At 52.2% G+C, this 22107-nt stretch overlaps 1 protein-coding gene across 5 annotated transcripts in view; it reads right to left on the minus strand.

The window, feature by feature from the left end:
* The window catches only part of LOC110591142 (core histone macro-H2A.1), an 81632-nt gene that overhangs the window by 46101 nt on the left and 13424 nt on the right, over positions 1-22107 (minus strand). For all 5 annotated transcript variants that reach the window (XM_044917173.1, XM_044917172.1, XM_044917169.1 and 2 more), the window contains exons 3-4: positions 2647-2753; positions 2028-2225 (exon numbers count right to left, since the gene is read on the minus strand). In XM_044917173.1, the coding sequence (XP_044773108.1) occupies positions 2028-2225; positions 2647-2753 (305 nt within the window). The remainder of the gene's footprint in view (positions 1-2027; positions 2226-2646; positions 2754-22107) is intronic.

The following is a 22107-nucleotide window of genomic DNA, read 5'->3' on the forward strand; positions in this document are numbered from 1 at the left end:
AGGGGAAAGCTGAGTGTTTGAGTCATTATTGGCATATGGTTATTAGAAACAGTGAGTTCCAAATATAGCTACTAGAGCTACACACACACACACACACACACACACACACACACACACACAAACCCTTCATTTCCAGTCCAAAAAGAAAGAAACAACATTCCTAGTGTTTGGTAAAGTGGGAAGGCCAAAAAGCCGTCAGACAATTACTACTAGGGGAAGATCAGGGGTGACAGGAGCAGGGTTCAGCCCAGGCTTGCCCGAGGCACACAGAGGGGCTGCTCCAATGTCAAGAAGCATTGGGTCTGCATGAACAAGGGCCACGCTCGGGCCACAGCTGGAGGAACACTAAGCCAAGCACCAAGGGCCCTGCTCTGTGGGCAGCCAGCTTCCTGGGGCCCGTGATCCAGAGATGATGGACCTGGCATCTTCATCTTCTCTTTTAACATTTAGGAAGGCCTGCACAGGCACTTTGCCCCTGCTTTCCCTGTTGTCCTGCTCCTCCCCGCAAACGTAAATGTTGAAAGGAGAGAGAGAAACGGTGCAATCTGCTAATTTTATACTTGGCAGGAATGAGTAAGGGAGCATTCTGCGATATCCCCGCCTGGCCGTGAGCCTCCCCCTAGGACTTGTGAGCTAGGTGGGGTGTAAGTAGCTGGAGGAAACTTCCAGGACACTCTTCAGTTACAGGGTTCTCGCTCAGAGAGCTGGGAGTGATTCTCAGCTAGGGGGTTGGGGCAGGGCGGTGGCCTGTGGGCAAGACGATTTCAAATTTTGTTGTATTCAGGGAAGCATTTGTTCACACCCAGCAGTGTGTACAAAAACTACAGCTTCTTCCACCTCAACTACCAAAGGCCGGCCAACAGTGTAGATAGGAAGTTGGGGGGCCGGAGGCCTGCTTGTGGACCGACTCCGGGTGGGGGGACATGCTGGGAGGGTGGACGGGAGTCGGGTGCAAGGGCAGTGCTCCTGCAGCCTGGCCTGGCAAGGTGTCCTCAACTGGGCAAAGGCTTTGGGTTCTGGTGGGAAGAATGTGCTGACACTGCATCTGACCCACAAGGCATCTCTAAGGAGCTACTTCTGAGGGTCTCACAAAAATAGGCAGGTCACCTTCTGCCAGAGGTAATTTCCACCTAGTCTGGCTGAAGACCAGAAGGATCACACCTAAGGGGGTGCCCCAGGGCAGGGGGGAGCAGGACAGCTTAAGATTCCATTTTGTTAATGAGGAGCTCTCACTGCCCGGTCCCTGGCTGGTTGGCCCTGGAAGCTGTGACAAGAGCTCAGAGGCTGGGTCCAGTGAGGCAGGAACACAGAACACCTGTTCCAGTTGCTCTGGGGCCTCCCACCAATGCTCAGACAAGGGAGCGCGACCACCCGCAGGCCCAGACCTCCTGAGGATCCGGGCTGGGGATTAGCTGGCCTGCCCCACCCACGAAGACATTAGGTCACATTACTAAGAGCAATTCACTTGCCACAAAAAGATCGGCACCTGGGACCTCATCTCAGTCCAACCTGGGTCTGGCAGGAGCATCTGCATAATTCCTCTGTTTTCTTCCTTAACAAGGCAACCATTCTGAAGAGCTAACTGCCTGAACCATCCTTCCTCAAAGATGCTCAGAGAAGGACATGCAGGCATGGCAACATAGTGAGAGTTCTGAGAGCGTCGGGGGCAAGTAGGCAGCCAGCACCCTCAGGTAGGACTCGATGGCAGCCGCCCCAGCACAGGAAAGCTCCTGCACCACCCAGGTCCCTTCCCAGAGGTGTGAGCCTCTGCCTGGCAGGCCAGGAATGGGGGTCCTTCCAGCCTGGGGCTATCTGCCCCAGCCTCCTCCCCACATTCCCCTTGCCTGCAGGAATCCAGTTTTTCGCTCAGATTATGGCCACTGGAGCTGGGCTAGCCTCTCTGCAAGCAGCTCCCACACGTTCCTCCTTAGTCCTTGGATAAGCCCTCAGCAGGAGGGAGCCACTCATGACCTCACTGACCTGCACCTGCCCTGCCCCAACCCACATACCCCTGCCCAATCACGTACCTTGGATTTCCGGGCCCCTTTCTTGCCTCCTGCTTTCTTAGACACGGGCTTCTTCTGGGATGGAGACTTGGCCTTTTTGGCTGGGGGTGGCGTGATGATGGCTTCCAACTTCCCTTTGGATCCTCGTTTCTTTGCTAGCAACTCCGGGTGGATGTTTGGTAATACTCCCCCGCTGGCTATGGTGACTCCTTTTAGCAGCTTGCAGGAAAATCAAGGTAGCAGATGGTTAGCCTATCTACCCTGTCTCTGACCTTCAAGAAGTCTGCCCTGCCCATTCACATTCTTGCTTTGCTTGGTCGAGCTCCTTCCTCCACGGCATCTCCAAGGATGCGGACAGGACTCAGGCTCAGTATACAGGGAGCAGGTCCTCAGAGTCCCTCACTCCAGTGAAACTTCACTATCTTTCCTCCAGGGAGGGCCAAATACCTTGTTTCATTCCCTCCTGTCCCCAAATAAAGCCTTGAGGAAAAACTGGCATGGGGGTCAGAGAAGCTGCTAATAATCCAAAACGCAGTGCACACCTCTGACAGACAGCCAAATGCCAACCCCCCTGTGTCTCTTGGGCAGCAGGACTGCCCGCCCAAGCGTCTGGCAGGGGAGGGAGAAGAGTGCCCCATACCTGATTCAGCTCCTCGTCGTTGGCCACAGCCAGCAGGATGTGCCGGGGCGTGACCCGTCCCTTCTTGTTGTCTCTTGCTGCATTGCCTGCCAGTTCCAGAATCTCAGCTGCGGGGAGCAGAGTGGGAGAGCATCTGGTCAGGTGAGAGCATCAGAGGATCTCAGGAACCCCCCCAGGCCCCACATTCACGGCCCTGGGCACGGGCAGCAGCCTCAGGAAGCAGCTATCCCGAGGCATGAAGCTGCAGGTGCTCTGCCCCGCCACACTTTGAGCTGAGTTGCACGGGTGTTGAATGGGACCAGGAGGCCCCTCCGCTCCATCCCCTTTGTTTTGGAGATGAAAACATGGAGGTCCCCCAGTAAGAAGTGGTGGAGCGCACACATGACCCTGTTTCCCACAACGGGCTGCCTGCAGTCAGTCCTCCACACGCCACCAGGACCAACCCTGTGGAGCCAGCCGTGCGGCCCCAACAGTGAGCCATGCATCCTGAGCAGCGGGTCATGCCTGCGTTTCTGGGACGGCAGGGGCTTGGCCAATCTCTGTTGACAAAAGCAACAACGAACACCTAGACATTCAGACTCAAAACTAAAAGCCTATGACGGGATTCCACCAAGTCAACATCCTAAAACATAAAGAGAAAGAGGTAGGATGCAGTAGAACAGGCTGAAGAGGCCTAACAACCAAACACAACGTATCAAACCTATCAATGCTTGATGAGATACTGATTACAAAAAAAAAAAAAAGAAAAGAAAAGCGAGCTATAAAAGTCATTCTGGACAAAACTGAGATCTGAACATAGACTGGCTATTAGATACTAAAGGATTATTAATTTCCTTGGGTGTGACCATAATGTCACTACTTGTAGAGAACCCTGTTTACAGGAGATACATGCCTAAATACTAGGTGGTGGAGGATCCTGACATCCGCAATTTACTCTCAAATAATTGCAACAAACTCCACAGAGTAAAGCCAATGCGGTGATATGTTAAGTGCTATTAAATCTAGGGGTGCGATGTGAGTGTCCCTCATTCAGCATTCTGTATGCTTGACACTGTAGAACTTTCTAAGATTTTATGTGAGAGAGAGAGCACACACAAGCAGGGGAGGGGCAGAGGGAGAAGGAGAAGCAGACTCCCCGCTGAGCAGGGAGCCTGATGCAGGACTCGATCCCAGGACCCTGGGATCATGACCTGAGCCGAAGGCAGACGCTTAACCAACAGAGCCACCCAGGTGCCCCAACACTGTAAAACATTTTAAAAACTAGAACCATGAGAGACTATGGACTCTGAGAAACAAACTGAGGGTTTTGGTGGGGGGCTGTTTAGCCCGGTGATGGGTATTAAGGAGGGCACATACTGCATGGAGCACTGGGTGTTACACGCAAACAATGGATCGTGGAACACTACATCAAAAACTAATGATGTATTGTATGATAACATAACATAATAAAATTAAAAAAAAAAAAACTAGACAGCTAGGAGCCCAGGCCCTAGTTGGTGCTTGGGTTCATTTGCCCGGCCTTCAGGGCAGGCCCTCACGGGACAGGACAACGGCTCTTCCACAGCACCAAAGATGGGCTGAAATAGCAAGTGCCCTTTGGCAAGAGTTTTTCCTCCTCCGCAGCATAGTTCTCTTGGGAAATGTCGACATCAACCTTTCCTCATTTTTCTTAACCCAGATTGTCCTAGAACGTATCTTACACTCCCCTCCCCACCGCCCTGCCTAGGACCACTCCCCTGGGGGCCGGGCTCAGGCCTGACCTCCTCCTGGTACTGAAGAATTCCTTGTATTCCGGGTTATGTTGTCAGTACTAAAGATCTCCAGCAAAGTCAGAACTCAGAATCATTATAAAGTAAGTAGGGAACAGATCCCGTATTTAAAGCTGACAGGAGTGCACGATACACATGAAGGAGCGCTAGCGGCTGGATCCGATGCAGTAACGACGGCGCAGAGCGCTGTAAAACTGCTTAGCTCCTCACGCAAACCCTCCCAGTGGCCGTGGTGGGAAACCAGCCACACCTGCCACAGGTTTCCACCAGGAAACCCAGGCAGGAATTCGGTGACTCAGTAATCACGTCACGGATGATACTCTGCCCCCGGAGGCACCACGAGGCCCGTGCCTACGTGGCGCTCCCAGGCCAGAGTCCCTCACCTTGTTTCCCATTTGAGAATCACTAGAGGGAGGCCCTGTGAGGACAGGATGAGAACCAGTACATTTCCCACCCTTAACCGTAATCTCAGCAGGACTGTTCCCCCTGCAGCCTGAGTGCAGATGGAGGGGGGAGATGGCCCACCTGCCAGTTCCACTGAAGCCTCCCTGTAAGTGACGGTGGCAGTGTGCTCCACTGTCCAGCGGAGACGGACCTGTCTTGGCCAAGCAGGAAAGGGTGCCTGGGATATGCCCAAGTGACCCGGAGCACCAGGTGCCATGATGCAGAAATGGGCCCAGCCTGGGCTTCTTCCTCCCGCACTCCCGGAGGATGCACCACACCTGCAACACTGTGGTCCTGCCCATGGCTGGGGAGGGAGCCACAGTAGGAGCCTCACCTGATGCGAGCACAGCCTCAAGGGGTAAAGGCAGAGAAGGGAGCTAGCCATAGCAGTTCTTGGGGGGCCCAAGTGGCCAGGGAGGAGCAGCTGGTACCATAGAGTTGTAGCCATCTGCCATTCCTCCTGGCCTCCACTATCCCCTCACCTCCTCACCATCCCCTGCCTTCTGGGGCCACAGGGAAACATGGGCCAAACAGTATCTGCAGAGCCAGAATGTACAGAAGGAGTCTGGTGGATTACCACCTTTTCCCAGTAACACGCTAAGTAATGCTCTTTCCCAGTAATGCTCTACCTGGCCTTCATTAGACAGAGACCCACAAGGGTGCCCTAAGCCCACCCCTCTGGCATGCCCATGTGAAATTATGGCTTCTCAGGCAAGTGGACATGGCTTGTTTCCTCTTCCTGCCCGGAGTGGTAGTGAAAGGCTCTCTCCCAGAGAAGGTACATGGCCACTGTGGGGAGAGGCTGTGGTCTTATTTTAGGCACTGCTCCTTTAACTTGTTCTGTGCGCAGGTGAGCATAGTGATGGACGCAAAGACCCGGGGGGGAGGGGAGGGTTCGCCACAACTCAGTGGCCTTGGGCCGCTCGTTTGGGTGGGACACAGACGGCATGTGCCACAAGGATATAAAGCACAGGAGTGACCTGTGAGTAGCACCCATGGCTCAGAAATCTGGAGATCAATTCTCCAACAATCCGCCTCACTTCCCCGACCACCTGCCCAGCCCCCAGGCTCTTCCTCTGTGGCTGAAACCTCAACGGCCAGAGTTTCTCCACTTGGGAACTCTCAAGGAGTGTGCTCACCTACTGCTAACTGGGCCTGGATCCACCTGGGAGTGACCCTGAGGGGTCGCTGTGTCAGGTGGGATGAGGAGCGTTGCAGCTCCTCGGAAAGAGCTGGGCGGGGGGTCTCATTCCTCTGCCTTCTTCCCCGAGGAGCAGGAAAACCCATGACTCCTCTCTTGCTGCAAACCCCAGCTCGCCTTCCATCTGCACATGCCCAGAGGACCGGCCCTCCCGCCCTCTACGCCCTCTACCGCCCAAGGGTGGGCCCTTAGCTCCGCCTGTGGGGGCGGAAGGGGGTGTCAGTGGGGCTAACAAAGAGGGGCACAGACCCACACTGCAGCGAGTTGAGCAAGAGCCTGATCTTCTGTTTACTCCTGCGTGTTTTCCAGAGGGTAGTTATCATAGCAACTCCTTTGTCCAGGGACACACGCGGGACAGAGCACCTCGGAGGCGCACCTTTTACGAGAAGCACGTTCCACGCCCGGCCGTCCAGGACACATCTGGTGGCGGGGAGCTGGGGCGCTAGAAGCAGCCCAGAAAGATGGAGGCTGCATCTGACAGTGAACAAAGGCAGGAACCCAGAGCACGAGCTCAGCCCTCGCCAAGTCTTCATGAGTGCCCACCCTCTCGTCCTCAGGCCCGTTTCGGCATCAGCCATCACAAGGGGCTTTCCTGGCCGGGAGAGGGCTGCCTGCTGCCGGGGGAGAGGGGAGGTGGGAGACACCAGCTGCTCGGCAGGACAGAACAGTTCCCCTGGGCTCTGCACGGGGAGAGGGTGCTGGCTGTGAGGAACGGGGGCAGGGCACAGCCCCCCCCCCCCAAGGAATTTCCTCGTTCACTTCCCTTCCTAGTAACGGATCCTCACCTCTGCGAACGACGGCGGGGTCATGGAAGCCCCAGGCTCAGGGCTGTACACGGTTCCTGCCACCGCCCCGCCCCACACACCCGGTGGAAGGGCCCACAGGGCCACAAGCAAGGGGGCAGCTCCAGCTCTGCCTCCACTTGCATAGAACCCATGCCTTCCCGCAAGGGAGAGCTTCCTACACCTGATTCATCTTGAATTTTGGAAGGTTTTATGCATCTCTTAACACCTGCCTGGATTAAGGGAAAAGGATTCTGGGAAAGAGAATCGGGAAAGCACCACATCTACAGGCGCAAGTCCTTTTCACGGTTTCCAGAGCTCAGTGCTTGGTTGGATCCTCCCTTGGAGGGAGCTTTCAGGAGCCACAGCCCTAGGGGCTACAACCAAAACAAATGGAATCTGCAAGAAACCACAGGAGGAAACTGGGCAAGAGCAGTTAGGAAGAGAAGAAACAGACCCCTCACCAGGTTCTCTACCGGCTCAAGCCAAGTCTTCCTGGCCAGCGACAGGAATAGTTTTGTTACCAATGACCAGCAGTGGACAGGTTTGGGGCCCAGAGCACCTGGGGTCAGCTCTGGAGAGGACTGTAAGTGTGGGAAGGTTCCCAATGATAAACGTTGCACAGGGACAAACTGAATGATGAGCAACACCGGCCAGCTTATGAGCTATTTCTTTTAAGATCTCTTTTAAGATCTAACTTGCAAAACACCCAAATGTCTCTGGTTCCCACTCCTGGCCAGGGCCGGTCCGGCAAGTAGTGAGCCACTGGATCCATTATCTGTAGTGACCGGGGCCAGCGAGGCGACCTTATTCTCTCCTCTGAGCAGCAAGCACTACCGAGACACCCCTGGGCCCACCATTCCCCAGCCCCAAGGAGCAGGATTGCTTGAAGGCCGCTTGACAAAATTCCCACAGCCGTGAATAATGGCATTATTTGGAAGCCTTTTCAGCTACAGACCAGCTGTCTGAAAGTGAATACCTTTGACAGGTCTCCTTTCCAAGTTCACCCAGAGACCAGAGGCTTAGAGTCTCCCTCCCCCCAACCCCAAACATCTTGAACTGAACCGTATCTGTTGTATGGAAGCATTCCGTCTATCTTCCTTGAGGGAGATGAAGTCATGGCTTACAGAATTAGACGCCTAACAGCTAACAGGTGACGTGCGGAGGCTGCGCCAGGCTCTAAACACAAACCTTGCAAAGGCAAGAGTTGGGGGGCTTCTCTGGAGCTGTTTGAAGCATCTCGGCTAACAAAAGAAAGATTGAAAATAACAACCAGAAATCAAAGGAAAGCAAATGTTCACGTAATCCCAAGGAGAAAACAGATACTTGCTACAAAGCCAACAACGTGACGAGCAAACTGTTTATTGTATTTCTTTCAATGCATCGGGCTTCCATCAGCAGTTCACGGAGTTCAGAACTGTTTTACACGGTTCTGGAAAGCCTTAACCCAATCAACCCCAATCGGAGAGTGACTGCTCAGAGTTTCCTGCATCCTAACTGTGCTGCACTTTCCTCCAGTTCCCCCGGGGGGCCCAGAATCCACTGGCCCACATCTCACCTTTTCAGGAGATGAGCAGCAGAGTCTGAAACCTGCCGAACTGTCAACCCGAGGCTCCGGGGCCTCACTCATGGGCCACAGCAAAGCTCTCCAGTCGGCCTGTCCTGGGCCTCAGAGGAACCAGGGATTCCAAAGAGAATCAGAAGGTAGCATTTGTGTGTGTGTGTGTGTGTGTGTGTGTGTGTGTGTGTGCAGGATACAAGGTATTTTGTAACAATAAGCCATTCTGTTGCTTTTCTGCAGATGTTCCGAGTCTGACACACACTTGTCCCTTGCTGTTAAGCCCACGTTACAGATCCCTAAGAACCCATGAGCATCTGGTCCAGTCTCCCACCTTCCCCACGTCTCGCAGTAAGACAGAAACGTGGCTTAATTTGGGGGTTTCTAAAGTAGGCTATTTATCTGATTTCAAAGTAAAAGGTAAGTAATTCTGCATTATACACATTAACAAAAAAGAGGATTCTTGACCAACACCACGTTCCTCTTACCCACCAACCCAGCCCAGGGCGCGAGTCCCTTCCCTTTCTGCAAAGCCTTCCCGTGTCTTCCCCTAAGTCTCCAGCGCTTCTGCATCAGCTTACCTCCTCGGTCTGTCTTCAGTTGGGGGTTGGGGGGTAGAGGGGCAGCCACCAAGGGCGCCGTGGCAGACCCGGGGTCTGCTGTCAGACAGCCCGGGCATGAATCCCAGCCTGCACTTCGCTGTAGACGCGCCAATACACACCTGAGGCGTGCTTTCCCTTTCTATGGAAGGGGGAGGATCATGAGTTTGCAAGTTACATGCTTACCACGGTTGGTAGGTGTCTGCTACTGTTTCGGAGGCTACAGCCACACACTTAATCTCTTACAAAGTACAGCAGGCTCGATTTCTAGGGGAAGAAAACTATCCTTTCTTTTCCTCCAGTCCTCTATCAAAATAATGGGCTGGCTAAGTGGATAGACGCTCTCACGTGTGTGAGAGCCAGGGGGCGGAGAAAAGCAGTACAGAAAACCTGGTGTTTCCTCCCCGACAGTTTACTCTTTGCTGTTACACTTAACAGTTTACATATGTTTGAAAAATGCACTTGAACCCGATTAACCTTGGGGCTGCCAGACTTACCTTGATAGAATGCAGCACCCGGGGCGGCCCCACAGGCGGTCTCTGCCTCGGGATGGGGTCTGGGGCTTTTGTTGGACCCCCACAGGGCGTGTGCCAGGGCAGGGGCAGAACTGAAGCCAGCTGCTGAGCCAGCGCGAGCCAAGGCCCAGGAAGGAAGGGGGAAGGACGCCGTGCCTGGGGTAGGCCCAGAGAAACCTGCTCTCACCCAGGGCCTGGCTGACAGCTGAGCAGGGCCCTCTGCCCTGCCACGCAGTCCCTTTCGAGGACTGAGTTAATTCACAAGGAAATGGATAATGTGTGTGTTTGTTTGGATATGGAAAATCACAGCTATTTACTCTTAATTCATTGCGGGAAGGGATGAACATTCAGAGAGGTCTGCTGAAATGAAAGGATCTGAAGAGTGTAATGTAAAGAGGAAACTCATTTAAAGAGCCCTGACACGATGCCATTTCCCAGATGGACTTTTAAAGAGGAAAACAAGGAGAAAGGTGCATATGGCGGGCTGCCCTGTGTCCTGGGACAGAGGCGACGCCTGTCCTCCACACTCATGTGAGATGGGGCGCCCTGGGGCCTCCTCTGAGTGGAATCGGGGACTCCATCGGAGGGGGACACTTTACCCTCTTTGGTGCTGTTTACCCTGTGCACAATTTAGCTTTTCAAAATGTAAGAAATGAAAACGCAGTGTAAACGAGAAGAGGCAACTAGGGTATACGCCCTCATCTTCGAGACCCCGTATCACCCTCCTGCCCTGACATCTGTCCCCACCTGCCTAATCCTGCTTCTCACAAGAGTTCTGAGCATGTGGACTTTTTAGGTTCTTTCCATGACTGTTTTTAGAGCAGTATGAGTGTGCCATAGCAGAGGAGGCTCTGGCCCTGTGTGCTCAAATGGATTCCCGAGGCTGAGGGCCATGAGTCGGATGCAAGCTGTGTTACCCAGGATTCTAGCCCCGGGGGGGGGGGAGATGAAGGGACATCGGGCAAAAGCTCCTGACCCTCCAGTCCACCCTCAGTGCCACTGAGCCATAAAATCTCCTCATGGCGGACAGGGCACTACCCTCCCCCCTCCAAGGACTCTGTGGCCCCTCTTTCCCCCAGAACCTCCCTTGTCCTGCTGCTGATAGCCAGCACCCCCGACACTGACCAGACTGCCCTTCTCTCTAGCCCAGCACATGTCACGCCAACGGCCACCAGCCCTCTTGTGCTCAAACCCATCTCCTTCCGGTCAGTGACTCCTTGTCCCTCCAGGCCCATCCCTGCAGGACCGCTGTCCCCTCTGCCCAGGCCAGACCCCAAGACCGTCTCCAGCCCTTGCACATCTCCTGCAACTGCTCAGGGCCTGCCCCTCTCAGGAGGCTTTGCCTCCTCGGCCAAGCTGGGCTCCACTGAGGACCCGAGCCAGCCTTCCAGGACTGGGCACATACCATCCTCCTGCAATGTCCACTGGAGACACAGGAGATGCAAAGTGGACCTAGGATCCCTGAGCACCGCCCCCACCCTCCAGCTCTCCTGGTAACTGCTAAGGTCTGTGCTCCTGAGGAGAGCCTGCAGGGGGCGCTCTTCTCAAGATGGGTTACTATGCGAGTGGCCTTGCAGAGGTTACTTTGACTCTAAGCCCCAGTTTCCTTCTGGGGCTTAAAATAGGCAGTTTGAGGATTCCATGAGTTACCAAATGGAAAGCACATAGTAAGTGCTCACTAATAAGGCAGATGTTTCATTACTTATTACCGGTCTGCCTCTGCCTAGTACTCAAAGGACTGGCCCCCATGCCCCCAAAACTTACATAACCAGAGGCCACAATCTCCACCTGGAATAGGGACCGCCAGGGCCTGGGGTGGAGGTGGAAGGGCAGGGAAACCGATGCTGCTCAAGGTAAATGTCCTCATTTTCTGATGCTGACTTTCAGCAGTCAATCCCCAGATTTACAGAAGCAGCACATAAATGTTTACCAAAGACTACCTCAGTTACCAATTACCACAAGGAGCATCCATCAGGATAGCCATGGCAAGGGAAGCCTGCGATTAGCCTTTTCCAGAGGCCCTGGATTCCCACACAGTTCCCACCATCCTGCAGACAAGGCATGTAAGCTCTGGCAGAACAAGAGCCTCCTTATAATGCGGACGACATTTCTAAATGTCTTCTGTAAAGGCCACTCTACACGTTTCCCTGTGTACACGGGAATGACAGCCATCCCGCCGGAGGACCCGTCAGCATCGGGCACCACCACAGGCCTCTGAAGTACCAGGTAGCACATGCCTCTTGGCCACCAGACGGAAGGCACTTGCCTAAAAAGGAAGGTGGGATGTGAAGTGAAGGAGGAAAGACATCAAGGAAGGGGAGGTGGGAGCCAGGGTCAGAGCTGCAGGCGGGCTGAGCAGCCTGGCACGTCCAAGGTGAGGCCGTGTTATCTTCTGGGCAACCAGCACGGGAGGGGGCGGTGGGGAGAGACGGGGAGATGGGGGGAGGCTGACTGTGGCTAATACCCTTTGCGTCTGACTTCTTGCTATGACATATTTATAGCTCTGAGGTGTGGCTTTTTGCTTTCACCATGTTTTATTCTGGGTTGACTAGACATAGACGCCTTCAGGCAGGCAAAGAAAGCAAGAGGACTAGAAATATGTTTTATTAGTTGATATCTTTCTGTTAAAATATCAGCAAGAGAGAAGATATTTGTAGAATTCTCATCTATTCCTTCTCCTCTCAGTAGGTAAGTAGTTCTTTAAAACCATTCTTGCTGGTCATCCACAGACAGACCCTGGGGCACAGCTCACACCCCTCCTGGGATGCTGCGATTTAAACCAGGTGGGCAGCTCCTGGCTTCCTCTGCTTTTCAAGGTATAGCTGACACATCCTCAGTGGCCTTGGTGACAGGTGAGAGAGCAGCCCTTGGTAAAGTTCCCATGCCTTCCTGTTTGCCACCCACACGCGCCCTGACGCTTTCCTTTCCTCGGGCAGGTCTGGCCATGCCCGGTGTCATTAACATAAGCCTAATTCTGCTTCATTGAAAAATCCAGGGGTCTAGGTCAGCTCCCATCTCATCAATGTCCTGGCCGCATCTGACATTACCAACATTCCGTCCTCCTGAAATTCATCACCCTCTAACTAGTCTTCTGATCCTTCAGTGAAAAACTGTTTATGAAGCAGCTGCACAGTGTTAGCCCTCGTGCTGGTAGCTGAGTTCACGGTGATGAGGGAGAAGTGGGGAAGGCACGTTCCCCGCCCTGGGGTCGTGAATATGGCCTCCGATAGGTCTGACCCATCACAGGCACTCACTACAAATCTGTTGAAATGAACACTGATTCTTTCGACCCTCAGCGTGGCACCTTGCACCTGGCCAGAGCCTGGTAACTCTTTCACAAATAGGTCATTACAGATGGATCATTAAACGAGTAAAGCAAGCCCTGAAGCATTCAGACCGTGATTGAGGATGGAAGTGCAGGCACGTTCTCCAAGGCACTGGCCTGGTTTCACGTATTAGCCAACGCTCAGGCTCCATGGCAGGCAATGTGAACTATAAAGCAGTCATCCCAGGGGAAGGCAGCCCCCTGAGGGCCCAGAGTCCAGGCAGGCCTCCCCTCACAGTCTCAAGTCGGTCTTAGGGTTGGCAGAGAGGGCTGGGGGTTCTGGGGGAGATGTTCGGGCCAGATCAACAACCCTCAGAGTCTCTCAACTAAGATTCGGGCTCAAATATAAATGTCAGTCTCTGCATATCACATGTACCCATTATCCTGATTCATTATTTCTTGGCATTTCATTTTTAAGATTTATTTTGAAATGAAAAGGGAGAACAAAAATATCTTTAGAAAGACATAGAACAGACATAAGAAACTAATAACACTGTCTCCTGGGAGGAGAACTGGGTAGGAAAAGGAGCAGGAAGGGAAATGCAGGTCTTACTGTATGTCCTGTGGGGAGATGTGGGTTTTGCCATTGGTATATATCACTTACTAAAGAAAATAAAGACAATGAAAGACCCACAAGATATGAGAAATATAAAGTATGTAACTAGGCAGACCAATGAAACAAAGTCCAAAAATAGTCCTAAGTATATCTAGAAATTTCATGTATGGTAAAGGTAGCATCTCAGATCACCAGGAAAAAGATGGGATATTCAATTGATTGTGTTGAGATAACTGGGTAACCATCTGGAACAAAAGTAAGTGAATCCCTATCTCACACTATATATCAGGATTAATTTCAAATGGATCAAAGTAAAAATGTAAAAAATTTAAATTAAACCATAAAAATACTAAGCAAAAGCATGAGGGAATTCCTTTGTAATCTCGGAGAGAAGTAGACTTTCTGAACGATGATTCAAAATCTGGCAGAAATAGATGATAAAAGACTGCCATTATTAGGATTATTCAGATAAACTTGCTAATTATTCCATAATGTATATGGATATCAAATCATCAGGTTGTACATTTTTAATATATACAATTATATGTGTCATTTATTCCTTAATAAAACTGAAAAAAAATTATTCAAATAAATATGTTATTATGTATAATATGGTTAAAGAAAATTTTGAAAATGAAGAGAAAACAAGAAGTTATAAAGAACAACCAAGCAGATTTTTAAAAAACCCAACAGGACTTCTAGGGAAATAAAAGTTTCAAAGCTGAAATAAAAAACTCATTGATTGGGGGCACCTGAGTGGCTCAGTCAGTTGAGTGTCTGACTTGATTTTGGCTCAGGTCATGATCTCAAGGTCGGGAGATCGAGCACCGAGTTGGGCTCCATGCTGGGTGTGGAGCCTGCTTAAGATTCTCTCTCTCTCTCTCCCTCTGCCCCTCCCTGCTGCAACTCAGGTGCATGTACAGCATTCTCTCTCAAAAAAAAAAAAATCAGTGACTGAATTAAATAGCATATAAGATATAGCTGAAGAGAGAATTAGTAAATGGGGAGATAGTTCTAGAAGACAGAGCAGAAATTATTATCCACAAATAAGTTCTGCAAGACAGAAATGAAAACTATAAATGAGATGAACAGATATGGAAAAAAGAATGAGACACTACTAACACATGTTTAACTTGTGTTTTATAAGGAGAAAGAGCCTAGAATAGAGACACTGAAGAATTAACAGCTAAAAACTTTATAGATGTGATAGAAGCATGTTCAGGGGCGCCTGGGTGGCTCAGTCAGTTGAGCGTCTGCCTTTGGCTCAGGTCATGACTTCAGGGTCCTGGGATTGAGCCCTGCGTTGGGCTCCCTGCTCAGCGGGGAGCCTGCTTCTCTCTCTCCTTTTGCCTCTCCCCTGTTCTGCTCTCTCTCTCAAATAAATAAATAAAATCTTAAAAAAATAAAAATAAAAGAAGCATGTTCAAAACCACAGCCTGAGAAAATTTATCACCAAAAGACCTCACGAAATGAAATTCTAAACGATGTACTTCAGTCACAAGTAAAATAATCCCAGATGGAAGGCCTGAGATGAAAGAGGCACACTTAGTTTGGGGCATACCTTTTTCCTTGCCTGAATCCAGAAACAAGTTTGGTCTTGCTGTGGGCTTTTCCACTGGCCCCAGCGAAAACAGAACCCTTGCTAGGGAATTTGCCTCTGCATCTGCAGACCCCAGTGGCAGAAATGAAAGTGGCATGTGACCCTTCACGGGGAAATCATGAAGCAACAGTGAGCCTCCCCGACCACTGGGCGTTCCCAGGCAATGCAGCGCATCTTCAAGGAAACAGAGAGGACGGAAAACTGGACATCCACATGCAAAGAAGTGAATCTAGACACAGACCTCACATCCTTTGCAAAAATTAACTCAAAATGGATCACAGACCTAAATGTAAAACACTAAACTATAAAACTCCTAGAAGATAACACAGGAGAAAATCTGCATGACCTCGGGTTTGGTGACGAGGCTTTAGATACAATACCAAAGGAGCAAAACATGATATGCTAGACTTCATTACAATCGCAAACCTCAGCTCTGTGAAAGACACTGTTAAGAGAATAAGAAGACCAGTCACAGACTGGGAGAAAATGACTGCAAAAGAAAGCAATGAGGCCTTTCCCTTCTCTGAGCCCAGTGACATAGTCCACACCCCAGCCCCAAGAAAGCAGGGCAAGCGGGGCCACCGTTCCACAAAGTGGGCCCAGGTCACGCCGACACTCTCGTGGACCCCCTCATGGGCTCTTCGGAAGGACTGGGTGGTGGACAGATAAGAACTCAGTGTTTGCGCCCCACAGCAGGTGCGCACGCCCCCGCTGTGCAGCCGCCTCCACATCTGGGGTGGGGTCAGCGAAGCTCTGGGAATGCCACCCGTCCCCTTAGCGGTTTCCGGGCTCTCTCCTCCAGCCCTGAGGCCTGCGCCACCTGGGACTGCTCACTGGCTGGCCATCCAACACCATGTGATGAGGGAAAGGTCAAAGCAGTGTTGTGATAAACTGCTTCTTCAAGCACTCCTCAGACGTCTCCCCGCCCCAGAATCATCTATTCCCCTGGGAGGCAAAAGGAGGACTGCCCGTGAAGCATGGGGGGGAGCCCCTCCCCAATTACCCCGCAATTTGCTTTGCAAGATGATGTGCGGTGATGATTTTCTGTGGCTGGCTATCAGTGAAGACCATCAATAGCCCATATTAATAAAAACAAACAACTGGGCTAAACTCTAACTCCCTTTCATGCACGTACACACAAAAGGCACTCAGTGCCAGCAGCTACTTCTGGGCGGTGGGATTATTAGTTTCTTACATTTTTAAACACAAATTGCTCATATAACCTGAAACAGGAATACCCATTTAAATACTGTCTGCATGCACTGGGTATCTAGCACATTAGTTTCAACTTCAGTGTTTCCAACTTTTTTCTAGTTGCAGCCCTCTGGCTCATTAAAATCCCTAGTCCTCCCTTTTGTGTGTGTGTGTGTGTGTGCACATGCGTCAGAATGTGTGTATGGTTTGTTTAGGAATATGAAGCTGGTAAAGGGCTCTGCAGACCAGTGAGCACTGTGGGGTGCTGAGAGCTCCAGGGCAGCATGAATGCCCAAGAAGGTGCTTGCAAGAGCTAGCTGGGTCCTGGCCTGAAGTGTTAGCCTAAGGTAGGGGTGGTGAGGCAAATAAGCCAGAGACTCAGGAGGAACTCAGGGGGCCTCGGAGCATCAAGGAGCCAACCTGACTGTCCTCCTCTTCCTGCCCTATTTTTAGCTGTATGAGCACAGGACACACTCAGGTGTCCTGGATAGGAAAATGGTAAAGAGGCCAGGGAAGTGACAAAGCCAGGTGCAGGTTCTGCCTACCCCAATCTGCCAAGCTTGTTGGGTCCTTTCCCAGGCCAGAAACACCGAATGTGATGGGTGTTTGCTGAAATGAGTATGTAACAGGGTGTGCTGCTGACGGGGAGGGCTCCCCTTCCCGCACTTAGAGGAGACGGGGAGGAGCCGGAGTGCAGCCCAACCCCTAACACCAAAGGGATATGCAACATCTGACCCAGTTATGGATCAGAAATCAAGCAAGCTGAAACTTGGGGAGAGGATGATCATTTCGTCAGCCAAACCAGACGGCAAGGTATATTCTTAAGAGTCATCCCTTTTCCTTGAGCTTTTATCGTAGGACACAGTCAGGCACAAGGGCCGGGCCCCATTTAGTCTGCAAAGTGGCCATAAGGTCACCCAGGGGACCCTGTTTTTTCCCCAGGTCAGGAGCTGGCCCTGGGAACTTTACCACAGCAGCTTCCCATTAGAGCATCTGGCGGGAGAAGGTGCCAGGTGCTGATTTGAAGAGGGGGAGGCTCTGGTCCCTGACAAGACCAGGAGAGGGATGACCAGGTATGAAACATGGGCACTGGGAGGGGCAGGGCTTGGGAAAATGGAAGGAGTCGGGGCTTAAGAATACAAAAATCCGGGGTGCCTGGGTGGCTCACTCAGTTAGGAGACTGACTCTTGGTTTCAGCTCAGGTCATGATCTCAGGGTCATGAGATCGAGCACTGAGTCAGGCTCTGCGCTTATCGCAGAGTCCACCTGGGACTCTCTCTCCCTCTCCCTCTGGCCCTCCTCCACCCTCCTGTTCTCTCTCCCTTTCTCTCCCTCCCCCGCTCTCTGAAAAGAAAAGAATACAAAAATCCAGAGGTCTTCATCATTTTGTAGATTAGATCCAAAGAAGACAGGAAAAAAAAAAAAATTCTAGCCACAGCCTTATCTTGTGAGGGGTGGAAATGCAATCCTACAACACTGGGTTTTAAAATGGATCACAATTTAGGTACCCAAATCAGTGGCTATCTTGGGAGGGTCTATAACTTATCACAAGGTATCAACATTCAGTCTTGAGAGCTTTCCATCCTCCCTAATGTTCAGAAACCCTCTGAGAGTGGATTGGATTTTTGCAAACAAGCGTAAGTACTAGGAGGTTAAGTTGGTAGAATAAGGTTTGTGATCAGGCTATGGGATAGGGTTTCTGCACCAAAAAAAAAGATGTCACTGCACATCTTTTTGGATTTGATAAATAGGGGCCAGGCCTGCTCTCTCCAGAGTTGGGTAAAATGGCTCAAAGGTGCTTCTTTTCCAGGAAGTAAGTTCTCTGGGCAGGGATTTTTGTCTGGCACCTGAGTGTCTGGCACAGGGCCTGGGGTCTGGTAGGCCGTCCCCGAGTTAATACCTGAGCAACTCAGCTTAGTAAAATACGTGCTAGGGGCTTCCCGAGACACCACAGCACCTAGCGCATGTTGAGGCACCTTCTGTGCGACGGCCCCTCAGAGCCAAGCTTTGCATCTCAATGGCACAAAAACCAAAGCCTGCTCTTGGTGGAAGCTTCTGGTTTTGCTTCTTCACATAGCCTGCCTCACAGTGCTGTTTGTCATGGGTGTAAGCCGTACCAGGGTCCCCTACACTGCACTGTGCAAGGTGTTTTAAGGTGTTCCTTAAAGGACTTTTGTGATAAAGTTTGGGAACCACTATTGATCACAGTTCCTTCCCGTGGGGATTCACAGTGACACCAACATGTTCAAGAGTCCTACAGTAAACACAGCTACTTCTTGGTGGTTCCCAAACTAAAACAAATTCCTTCCCTGAGAAACTCATCTGAGGTTATTCACGTATCCATCTCAAAAGAGAGGCTATGAATCTAGCCGTCTCCCTATCTCAGCCACCAAGCCGTGTTTTTTGGTGGAATACCTCTTAAATTTCATGACACACTTAGGTTCTGCTAAACACAGAACAATGCTGACCCACAGTGCCTTGACCCATGACTTAAGACCAACAAATCAGGGATGCCTGGGTGGCTCGGTTGCTTAAACATCGGACTCTTGATTTCGGCTCAGGTCACGATCTCGGCTCAGGTCATGATCTCAGCCCCATGTGAGGCTCCGTGCTCAGTATGGAGTCCACTTGCGATTCTTTCTTCCACCCTCTCCCTCCCCTTCTGCTCCTCACCCCCACCTTGTGCTCTCTCTCTCTCTCTCTAAATAAATGAAATCTAAAAAAAAAAGAGACCAACAAATCACAAGGGTGCTTGCTCTCTGCTCTTCTGCACACTTTTCAGTTACCACCCCTCCTCCCAACTGTAGGACTCAAGCACCTTTAACTTCCCCCTTCGTCTGCCCTATTCCTTTATTGGTCTCTGGGCTGGTGTGTCCCCAACATGAATGGACATTTCACTGGGGCAAAAGCCATACCACATGTTGGTCATCTCATGTCTCACATCTATGCCTTCCAGCAATGCTATGCTGGGCGCAGGGGAGAGATTCCAACCTGACTCAAGCCAAGTCCCCTTTTCCCTTAAATGTTATCATTTAGATGTCATGGAAGGGACAAGTACCACAGTACCATGGGGGCGAAGATGATGGCTGGGCAGGGGCTGCCCTGACTGCCTCAGTTTCCATGCAGTAACACTTCCACCTACCATGTGTCGCGGGGTTGGTATGAATGCTGGCTAAATGCTTTAGGTGCAGTCAATCCTCCTGGTGCAGAATGGAGCAAGGCCCAGCTGGTCCTGGCCACTGAGAGGACGCATGGACAGCGTCACATTCCCTGGGAAGAGCTCCAGAGAGAGGCCAGCTGGGAGGCAGAGCCAGGTGCAGGCAGATTCGGGGAAGGAGCTGTCTGGTGGCCAGGCCCAAGCTTGTTCCAGATGTTGTCTTTTCCTCTTAAGTATGGCAGGTGATTGGGCTCTGGACCCAAGAGGAGAAACAGAGGCCAAATTCACATTTCAGAGCAAGATGCAAGGCTACAACCTCCTCCCCACATCTACTCTAGCCTGGAGCAGGCCGTAAGGAGGAGAACCCTGTGGTCCCTCACCCCTGAAAACATGCTCTGCATGGTGGGGGTGGGGAGGAGGGATGTCACTGGGCTCTGATGGCCTCTGGCCTGAAGGGCCCCTGTTGACTCAGACACTCTTAATGCTGCTGCGGCCTCAGCTCTGGCATGCTCAGCTCCTGGCTAACTGAAACATCCTTCAAGAAGCTGTCCTTGCATGTGCCAGGTGCTCAGGATAGAAGGGGCCGCCAACAACAGACAGAAGAGTTTGGTAACAGGACATCTTGGTGCTGAGGCTCGTCCAGGCTTTAGGAGGAGGAATTAAGTGCCGCTTGAAACAAACGAGGGAGAGGAGGAGCTGAAGCCGCCGAGGCATTCTCCAGGTGCCGGCGAGGCTCGGTGGGCTCTGGGCCGCTGAAGGACGACACACACGAGTGGGCAGTGACCGCCCCCGTCACCACTCCCAAGGAAAGTAACCTCAGCCGCCAGAAGAGGGGTACTAGGGACTTCCTCCTCTCTCTGCCTTAACCCCACTGCTAAGGGTTAGATTGAGGCACTTACACTGTGTGTGTGTGGGATGAGCCCTTGCCCTGCGTCCCCTCACTGCAGCGTCTATAACCCTGCGGGACAGTCACTACTAGCCCCATTGTACAGGTAATCAAACCACAGCCCAGAAATGTGAGTGACTGGCCCAAGGCCACAATTATGAAATTGTGGACACCTAGGTCCACATCTTCACCGCCCAGCTCTACTGTGTCTCCATGACAGCCCCTGAATATCATGGCATCCCATCTGGTCCCTAGGGCTGGCCACCGAGGAAATGTCAGCTCCCTGCTCTGCAGCCACCTAGCCCCAGCAGGACCCTGGTAGCTCAGCTGTCCCATTAGCAACCTCCTCCAGGCCCCTCATCTCTCCGCTGGGGCCTGCTGAAAGCGGAGGCCCGGCCCAGCCACGTCGAAGGGCATCAGGCGGCACACCTCCATCACCGGGCCTGCAGCTCTGTGCACCACCTGTAAGAGTCTGAACACAGTCCCTCTACTGGGCCGTTCGGGTGACAGCAAGACAAGCGGGGGCCTTTGGTTAACAAGCCTCCTCCGCCTAACACAAACCTACAGCACCGCCTGCTTCTTGCCTGTACCTGTCCCTGGACAGAAAGCTCCCTGGGGGGAGGAAAGGTCTTGCTCGGGCTTCTAGCCCAGGACCAGATACATGTTCAGTGAGGACCTGCTGAATGGCTGGGACTTGGCTCACATGCCTCACGCTTCAGCATCATGTCTGTGCCACATCCTTGTCGAGGTCCTGAGCAGCTCGAGGGCTGGCGCCTGGGCTTCTCCCTTGTTGCCCATCTTCCCCGAGCTCTGGGGTAAGGCTGGCACCCAGCCGGCTCCTGGAGCACAGGTGCGTGGCTGGCACAGCCCCACTGACAGCTCTATGGGGCTGACAGGCCGCACCTCCTTCGCCAGGCCACGGCCGAGAGCTCCTCCTCACAGAAGCCTTCCTGAGCCAGGTCCTTTCCAGGAGCCCCGGCGTCAGGGCCGCTGCTTTGGCCGGCTCATGCTCTCCATGGCGTCCGTCATGGGCAGAAACCATCTGGGTTGGTTGGCTCTTTCTCCCAGCCTAGCCCACGAGCGGCACAGAACAGAGACCATTTCTGCTGCAATCTCGCCCATGTTCTCGTACAGAGCCTAGCACGGTGCCTGGTACACAGCAGGTGCTCAACAGTTTGTGGAACGAATGAGAAAGTGTCTTCAGGGAAGCAAAATCAAAGAGCAGAGCAGAAAGAGGGGCTGTCCACCTTTCCTTCTCACTCGTGGAACAAAACCAAAGTTCTGAGTGGGCAAACACTCAGAACTTCCAAATAGTCACATGCTGTCACATCCCAGCCCAAGGTGCTTAGGGCTGGTCGGTCGGTATGGCTCACAGCGCTGTTCTGAGGGGTGGGACGGAGCAGTGTTTTCACCGGATATGGCCCCTGAGCCCAGCTACTACCCCATCTGCCAACAGGGCACAGGTGACCACAACAGTGACTGAGCACAGCACTCATGTCTCAGGATGTCTCCCGAAGTGTCCGTCAGGTGGGCCGGGCACCACGGTGGGGGCAGGCACAGGGCAGTGGTCAAGCCAATGACAGCACTGCATGCCCGCAGACAAAACGGCTTGGATTCGGCGAACTACAGCTCTGCTGGAAGAACTTGGTAAAACGTAAAAATATATATTATTCTTAATATACAGGGGTTAACATGGCTGACAGCTGAGCAAAAATTTGCCTTGAGCTACCGGCCGGCACTGGTGACGAGTGCCCCGACCATCCCCACGCCCCTCCGTGACCACTCCCATACACCCAGGAGAGCTGGGGAGAGGCACAATGGGCGTGGGGACAAACAGAGTCCAAGTCCATGAGCATGGGCCCGCTGACCTCAAAC

This window comes from Neomonachus schauinslandi, chromosome 7, assembly GCF_002201575.2.
Source record: "Neomonachus schauinslandi chromosome 7, ASM220157v2, whole genome shotgun sequence".
In the NCBI taxonomy this organism is placed as follows: Eukaryota; Metazoa; Chordata; class Mammalia; order Carnivora; family Phocidae; genus Neomonachus; species Neomonachus schauinslandi.